This window comes from Phaseolus vulgaris, chromosome 10 (assembly GCF_051622355.1).
Source record: "Phaseolus vulgaris cultivar YP4 chromosome 10, ASM5162235v1, whole genome shotgun sequence".
NCBI classification, from domain to species: domain Eukaryota; kingdom Viridiplantae; phylum Streptophyta; class Magnoliopsida; order Fabales; family Fabaceae; genus Phaseolus; species Phaseolus vulgaris.
Window position 1 is genome coordinate 30,360,902 of NC_143507.1, and position 8,696 is coordinate 30,369,597.

An 8,696-nucleotide genomic window follows, 5' to 3' on the forward strand; every position below is an offset into this window, starting at 1 on the left:
ATTCAACCCACTATGGTAGTAAATTTAGAAATATTTTTGATAATACACATTTGGAATTTTATGCATTTGTTTTATATGATTTTAATTCGATGCAGGTTAACTAATGTTTGTTACCTAATTTTTTTAACACAGATATGGATGACGATCAGACACCAATCAAAAGCCGATCCGGACGAGGGAGCAAAGGACCTACTAGATTGAAGCGTCTCGCATTGAAACATGCTGCTGGTGAGACGACACATGTTGACATTAACGTCAACACTGGAGTGACTTTTGATCCTAATGTAGATGAGTTTAATAGCTATCTTGGAGTTCTTTCTTGTGAGAGACTCTCCATTTTGATTAATTCATGGGATGACGCGTCAGAAGTTGATCGGAACATGCTCTGGGAGGATTTTCAGGTAAGGTTTACATTATTATTGTTCTCATATAATGCTTTTTAATATTCATTGATTAATTTTAATTTGGTGATGTTATTTTGTGGGCAAATTTTGAAATTCCTAATGTGCCGCTTCGATCAAAGATTCTATCCAATATCAAACTTAAATTTCATCACTTTAAGTCAAGACTGACGACGAAATATATTTTTTGTCAACTTAAAGGCGAAAGTCCTTGTTTAAAGTACAAACATATTGACGAAGAGACATGACGTCTTTTTAAAGAAAACCGTGAAAATGAAGCTTAGATGGTAAGTGAAATTACTTAACTATTTTTATTTATATAACATTAATAAATTAATATTATTTAATTCATTTTGTTTATTTCAATTATATCAGATCGTCGAAAGAAAACTCAAGAGATAGCTTTAAAGGATGTTACCCGACGTACTTTCTCATTCGGATTCAGAGTATAAAAAACTTGAAAACAATCATTGTACTAGAACAAAATAGATATTAAAAGCTCAAACTTTCCATAACACCTTATTTAATGAATTTTTTTTAACCAAATTTACAGATGTTAACTGAGCTTAGTTAACAAACTATTATTAATTTTTTTTTTGTCTCGGTCCGGTCCAGACTGTCATGCAAGCTGGTAATACACTACGACAAGAATACTAACTTTTAATTAATTCATTAAAGCCTTTATTTTTGCCTCTTATATAAATGGAGTGATACAGTGTATTGTGTTGGGATCAATTGCGTCATATTAATTGATAGGTTAAGTTAATTTCTAGCAAGCCAATCATTTAATAATTTAATCTGTCTAAACAAAATGGTTAAACTTATCATTGAGAGAGTAATTTTTTATCGATTATTAAAAATGAAAGTTTTTCTAAACTTAATTGATTAAAATAAAATAAAAAAACACTTTTTGTATTTATGATATATTTATCTAAAAAGCTATCTCGTATCAAATTAATTAAATTACATAACTTTTAGAATATTTTCTAATAATTAGACATTAAAATTGTATTGCTTATTTTTCTTCTTTGACAACATTTTTTTGTCATTCCCATTTAGCTCGCCCTCTATATTTGATTTAATTCAACATGTTAAAAATGAAAGAATCAAAATCAGTTAAACGATGTATTCCTAATACTACAAGAATGAGAACCACTCACTTTTTTACCTGAGTGGTGATTGAATTATTGCATTTCATATGTAACTCATGGTGGTGGTGAAGCTTTTGGTTCTGGTAGTTAGGATGATCCCCCATTATATTGACACGTGAGAAAATGATAAATAGGAACTACTCAATATAAATATTTAAAAATATATATTATGTAAAAAAATAAAAATACAATTTTATGTAACTCTGTGAAGAGTGATGAATGACTTTTATTCAGTTGCAGTAGTTGGAAATAATATAATGGGGTTGGTCCATGCATGCATAATTGTGAATGAAGAATTATTTTTATATTTTATAAAAATGTTTTTGTAGGCATAACATTTTATGATAGCATTTAATATTGGTTTGGCATTTTGTGGTGGGAAGGGTCTGTTGTGTAGTATAAATAAGGGTGAGGAAAGAGTGTTTGATTCCAGGCCAGTTTTCTTGCACCTCTTTGGTCTTGCACCTCTTGGTCTTGCACCTCTTTGGTCTTGCACCTCTTTGGTCTTGAACCTCTTTGGTTGTGATAGAACACAAACACAAACACAATGGTTGCAGCAGTTGTAACTCTTGCATACCTTGCTCTTCCTCTTCTTTTGTTAATCTTTGTCCAAAATCTTAGAAAGGGGAAGGGGTCACGGTTTCCACCTGGTCCAAGAGGGCTTCCCATAGTAGGGAACCTTCTTCAGGTGGACAGTACAACTCTCCATCTGCAGCTATGGGAACTGTCAAAGAAATACGGACCTATCGTTTCCCTTAGATTTGGATCAAGGAGAGCCATTGCTGTTTGCACCTCTGAATTGGCCAAAGTGGTGTTGAAAGACCATGACCTTGAGTGTTGTGGACGACCTAAATTACTTGGCCAACAAACACTGTTCTTCAAAGGCTATGATGTTATATTCTCCCCATATGGTGAGTTTTGGAGAGAAATTAGAAAAATTTGTGTTCTCAATGTCCTTAGCCAGAAACAAGTCTCAACATTTTCACCAATAAGACGTAGTGAGTTGAAGAATATGATGATAAAAATATCTAGGAACGCTTCATCTTCAAAGCTTACTAATTTTACAGAAGCGATGATGTCTCTTACGAGCACAGTGATATGTAGAATTCTATTTGGGAGAAGCTATGAAGATGACGCAGCGGAGGGGAGTAGGTTCTATTCACTACTCAAAGGTTGTCAAGAGATGATGGTTGCATTCTTTTTCTCTGATTTCATTCCTTCCTTGGGTTGGATCGATACTGTAACTGGAAAGAAAGCTCGTCTTCGTACTATTTTCAAGGAGGTTGATGAGTTCTTCCAGGACGCCATTGATGAACACTCTGATCCAAAGAGAAAAGTGAATCCAGAGAATCAGGATGTGACAGATATCATTCTCAAACTGCAGAAGCAGGGTTCGAGTTCCATAGAAATGACAGACGACGTGGTCAAAGCCATCCTCATGGTATGGATAAGCTTCTTCTTTTCCATTTCTTGTCATTTACTTTTTTCTATTTCTCTAACTAACTCCATTCACTTCTCATGTCTCTCTTCAGGACTTGCTTCTAGCATCAACAGATTCAAGTTCAGCCTCATTGGTGTGGAATATGACGGCACTACTGAAGAATCCAAGAGTGATGAAGAAAGTGCAAGAGGAAATAAGGAGTGTGGGAGGAAGAAAGGAATTTCTAGACGAAGATGATGTACAGAAGTTTCCGTATTTGAAGGCAGTGATAAAAGAGACATTCAGATACTATCCACCAGGGCCAATTCTTGTGCAAAGAGAAACAAATGAAGCATGCGTGATAGGAGGTTACGAAATACCAGCAAAGACAACATTGTACGTGAATGCGTGGGCGATCCATAAGGACCCTGATAACTGGAAAAACCCATTTGAGTATTATCCAGAGAGGTTCTTGGATAGTAGTGTAACTTATCGAGGGCAAGATTATGAGTTTCTTCCATTTGGTTCTGGTCGTAGAGTTTGCCCTGGGATGCCTATGGCTATTGCCTCCTTGGATCTCATCCTTGCTAATCTTCTTAATGCTTTCGATTGGGAATTGCCAGCAGGAATGAAACCAGATGACCTTGATGTTTTGACCGATCCAGGACTCACCGTTCACAAGAGGAATCCTCTTCATCTTCTCGCCAAACGTGTTATCTAAATCTATCTTTCTTTTTATTATTGTTTGCACCATACCCAATCCTACTGCCACAAAGTAGGTAAATAAGGGCCCATATCACTTTTCATTACCTCCATCCTCTCTTCTCCCCTCTCAACATCACCTCACATCTTGTACTCATCATCTTTTACCATCTTATGTTAATGTCATTTTTATCATCTACTATAAACCTCTCTCACACATCTCATTTTTTCACCCTAATGCTATAATGCCAAATTTTTTAAATCTAAAATATTCAAAAAGGAAATTACGTTAATATAACTTAATTAAGTAACAAATAATTGTTGAATAAAAGTAATTAGATAAATTTTGAAATTTAATCAAAGGGGTGGGATAGAAAAATAATTTATTAATCCATCGATATACACATTGTTCGAACAATGATTTCTTGTATCTTTCAAGATGGTTTGACAATAGAAGCATTCCTTGAGACAATCTTATTCCCATATATTCATTTAAGTCATAATTATTAATGACTTGGGACAACCTTTAGAACTTCTACTAGTTGTTGGATTGGTGCAAAGTTAAGGATCTTTTTGTGTTGGTGGATAATCTTTGTCATTAAATTTATTAACTTCATCCAACTTGTAGACCTGATTGATGTACATGTCGAAATCATTGTGGACATATTTGCACACTATAAGCACATGAAAACGCAGGAGGTGAAGTTTTTGAAACTTCCCACACAATCACACCATTGTTCATCAAGTCTAATAGCAAATTTTTCATCTAGTTGAACTTTTCTTTAGTAGGTCATCTCCTCCACCAAGAATTTTGTGCTACTTCTATCAAATTCAAGCATCCTGTGAATATTTCATTTTGAATGAGCACCTTCTAGTATCTTTGATGTAACTTTGAAATAGAGATGACCAACATTAATCATTGTGGTTACTCACTTTTTTTGTGGAATATTTGTTGCACCTTGTGTGTATGGCTATGACTATGGAGAAAATGGAAAGATTCGTTATTTTTTCCTAATTTAATTTACAAATTTAACTAAGTTGATTAAGTGCCCCTATATTCTTCCTTCGTCCCATGCAAGCGCCCATTTATATTTAAGAATTTTGTCAATCCAAATTGCTACTTTCGAATTGGTTGCTTTTTTTATATTGTAGTAGTAGTTTGCTTAAGGCTTAGTCATTACGTATATTGGATATTGAATTAAAGAAGTTAAGATACAAAGGATCACATGTACAAGAAAAAAATTTGAAAATAAAATTTCTTATCCATATTTAGTAGGCCCTTATAAGTGTGACATTCTTGAAACGTCTAACGAAATTTTATGCAATATGTTGAATGATGTTGTGACAATCCAAAATTAAGCACAAGTCATCGTGAGGCTAGATGTATTTCCTTAGTTTTCTTAAGAGAAAAAAAACAAGCATTTGTAACCTCACCTTCCACAATAGCAAATGCGATGGGGAGTATGTTGTTCGTCTCGTCTTGTGCAACTAGTAGGGTGCCTCTGTATTTGTCATAGAGGAATGTGACATCCATTTGTACTAGTGTTTTGAAAAATAAAAAGTCATCAATGCATGGCTTGAAGATCCAAAAGAGTCTTTTGATAGAATTTATCTTGCAGTAACTCCTTTCTAGAAGATTTTGTTGTGATCAATTGATACTTGAAACCAGGATCAAATTTTGACATTGTGTTTAATAAGTTGAGTAATTTGTTGAGTGATTCTTCACAAATGTCTACAAATTTTTAATGGTTTGTTACTTTGTCAACCAAGCCTTTATATATGTGACAATGTACCTAATAAACAGTTTTCACACTATAAGTACATGAATACACGGGAGGTAAAGTTTTTGAAATTTCCCACACAATTACACCATTGCTCATCAAGTCTAATAACAAATTTTTCATCTGGTTGAACTTTTCTTTGGTTGGCCATCTCCTCCACCGAGATTCTTGTGCTACTTCTATCAAATTCAAGCATCCTGTGAATGTTGCATTTTGAATGAGCACCTTTTAGTATCTTTGATGTAACTTCGAAATAGAGATGACCAACATTAATCATTTGTGGCCGGTCACTTCCCTAATTTTGTGTGTGAAATATTGTTGTACCTTGAGTGTGTAACTATGGTTATAGAGAAAATGGGAAGATTCCTTATTTTTTTCGAATTTAATAAAAAGTTCAACTAAGTTGGTTATGTGCCCGGTATTCTTCCTTCGTCTCATGCAAGTGTCAATTTCTTATCATTTTATCGTTTTATATGAATTACTATATTTAAAAAGACTATACTTTTTCCAAGAAATAAACCATTCAAGTTTGTTAAAATAAACATAAAAACAAATTATTAATATAACCAAAAAAAATGTTATTATACCTACATGATATATATAAAAGAACAATAATAGCTTTGACATATAGTTAACACCGACATTTGATAATTAAATATATTATTATTTTATTTTAAAATTTTGTTTATTTTTTTTATCAGTAAAAAGTTAAATTAATTAAAATGAATACTCCAGAAGTATTTAAACCCGTTTATAGAGAATAATACCTATCTATATCTAGATCGGATACCACTTCCCTTCCTAAAGCTGCCAACCAGGGACCATAAACAATCTGCACCTAGAACATGGACCATATATATCCTAGATGACTCAAATCAAAGACCTTTTAGAGCTAAAACACCACCAACAGCAACAATTCCTGCCATTCCTCCAGCGCTGATATTAATTATTATTAGAAAAATATAATATTTTATTGTTTAAAAGGTTGTAAAGTGGAAGTTTGAAAAAAAAAACTAGTGTAAAAGAAATTTTTTCCTATTTAGAATGCATGAGGACGGTTGGCTGAAACAGTATGAAAAAGACTCTCGCATTTGTTATTTTAGACAGAACCACCCCAAGAAAACACTCTTCACCACTTTCCTTTCTATCACGAAAAAACAAAACATGTTCCCACCAATTATATGCTCAAAATAACTCTTCATACTTGAGAGAAAGGTGTTGCCAATAATATGGCTCAGGTGGCAAGACACAAATATGAGCCAAACCTAGCAGTACTGCAATAGCAAGTAACAGCACCCTAGTTATTATATCATTCTCTCTCTTTTTTATAATTCGATCGGTCTATTTCAGGTTTTAATTTTGGATCTTTAGTCAAGTTCACACTAAAGTTCCGATGCTTAATTTAATGTTGGATTATTGATCATTGGAGAAATAAATATTATTAAAATATGTATTCATATTTTATTAATATGAATTTTTATCATTAAATTTAGTTTATCAAGTTAATTTTAGTATTAGATAGATATTTATGTTAAACAGGTTATTGGAATCATTAGATCTAGTTTATGTATAGTTAAATATTTATGTTAAACAAATTAATGGAAGCACTTCTAAGTTTCTCAAAATCTATCGGTTATACTATTGAGGTACCCGAGAAATATTGGGTAAAATGTTATTTACTATATGATTATTTATTATATGGGAGTATTTTTTTACACATTTAATAATAATAAAAAAACCTGTGGGGACAATTGCCTTGTAGTAACATCCGTGGATGTGACTTGTCTACCACCCTAATTGGCCTTTGCCTCTCCATGAAGCAACACCACCATACTTCAAGGCACGAGTGTTGTCTTATTGACCCTTAACGGAATTTTAGCAGTACTTTCTTAAAGGTTTTTTTTTTCTTTTGTTAATTAAATTCTAGTAATTTTTATTATTTTCTTTGTACTGGAAAAAATGCTCAAGGCTCAATGTTCGAGGGTCGGATCTCGGTGTATGGCATAGGCAGGTAAGCTCAAATGTTGGACCAGTAAAATGGGTAATGTGATTGGACCCAGTTTGGTTAGTAAACCCATCTTGGCATAATTGAAATAACCTTTTATAGATAAGTATAAGGCTACTAGTAAAGGGTATTTGTGAATCTAGGAGTACGTTTAATACATGTGGTGTTTATGTCAAGTAAATGTTTTCTTTTAACCTAAGTACGTGGGTACTAGAGCATGTAATGGTTAAGTTGCATGTATAACGAAAGATAATGTTGCACCATGAGTAGGGTGTCCACGTGAGCAGAATGTTTCCCTAATGTTGACACGTGAGTTGGTGCCCTGTTGGCAGGTGGTTGTTCTGTTATTATTTTATGCAGTCCTTGGAGATAAGATTTCGTTCTGTTGTAGCACCTTTAGAGAAGGCGTCCCTAAACATAAAGAGTTTCTCCTGAGTATGCTTTCAATTGAGATTAGATTCTCGTGAGAGAAAACTGTTACAAGAGGTAAGCTATAAAAGGGGCTTGAGACCCCAGGTTAAGATAGTTGTTTCTAAGAGTAAAACTGAATACTTCTTAAATTCTAGTAAGCCCTTTACTAACTTGATCATCGGAGTGCAATCAACAAGTAACCCCCCTCTGTTTCAACGAAGTTATGTTCCAAAGCAGCAAGAGTAAAGGACAGATTCGTGAAGAGACAGATGAAGCTAGAGCAACCGGCAAGCAGGTCAACTAGCAAGAACATTTGACGCCCACCGTGGGACCCGATAAAACCTGATCCCATCAACAATTGTGTTTGAGTTTTCTGATGTAATGAGGAACATGAGGCAAGGTCCATTAGGATCTGAAGAGAGCGAGGACCCCAGTTTGCAGCAAATCATGAAGACCATAAGAGCCCTCCAAACGACAAACGAAGAAGCCAAGGTTGGCCAGTTGAGGCCATTCCTCGAGCGTGGAATGTAGCAAACCTCAAGTTGTATTTCAACTGAGATATTCTTGCCTAATGCTTTCTTTTTGAACAATGTGATGGTTAAGTTTTTTTGATCTACTTGAATGAGCACACAGTAAGTCGACCTAGCTCGGTGTTAGTACGACCACTTGAGTCTGGGCGCCCCATGAGTAAATGATTACCTAGTGGCAAGTAAAACGGGGGGGGGGGGGGGGGGGGGGATTTGTACCGTGCAGGAGAACTCGTCATCAAGTCTTTGGGGGAGGTCATCTCGGTGTTTGGGCCCAAGAGGTGAGTCGTGAGCTCGA

The 8,696-nt window shown here is 34.5% G+C and overlaps 1 protein-coding gene across 1 annotated transcript; it reads left to right on the forward strand.

The window, feature by feature from the left end:
- The first annotated feature begins 1,936 nt into the window (after window positions 1-1,936).
- Window positions 1,937-3,880, forward strand: LOC137818396 (5-OH-xanthotoxin synthase-like). Its single transcript, XM_068621804.2, has 2 exons — window positions 1,937-2,993; window positions 3,085-3,880. The coding sequence occupies exons 1-2, from the start codon at window positions 2,100-2,102 to the stop codon at window positions 3,691-3,693; spliced, it is 1,503 nt and encodes a 500-aa protein (XP_068477905.1). The 5' UTR covers window positions 1,937-2,099; the 3' UTR covers window positions 3,694-3,880.
- Window positions 3,881-8,696: the final 4,816 nt, after the last annotated feature.

Bases quoted from the DNA above. Each gene is read 5' to 3' on its own strand.
- LOC137818396 (XM_068621804.2), top strand. From the start codon at position 2,100: ATGGTTGCAGCAGTTGTAACTCTTGCATACCTTGCTCTTCCTCTTCTT. The intron at 2,994-3,084 runs GTATGGATAAGC...GTCTCTCTTCAG, and splicing joins TGGTCAAAGCCATCCTCATG to GACTTGCTTCTAGCATCAAC.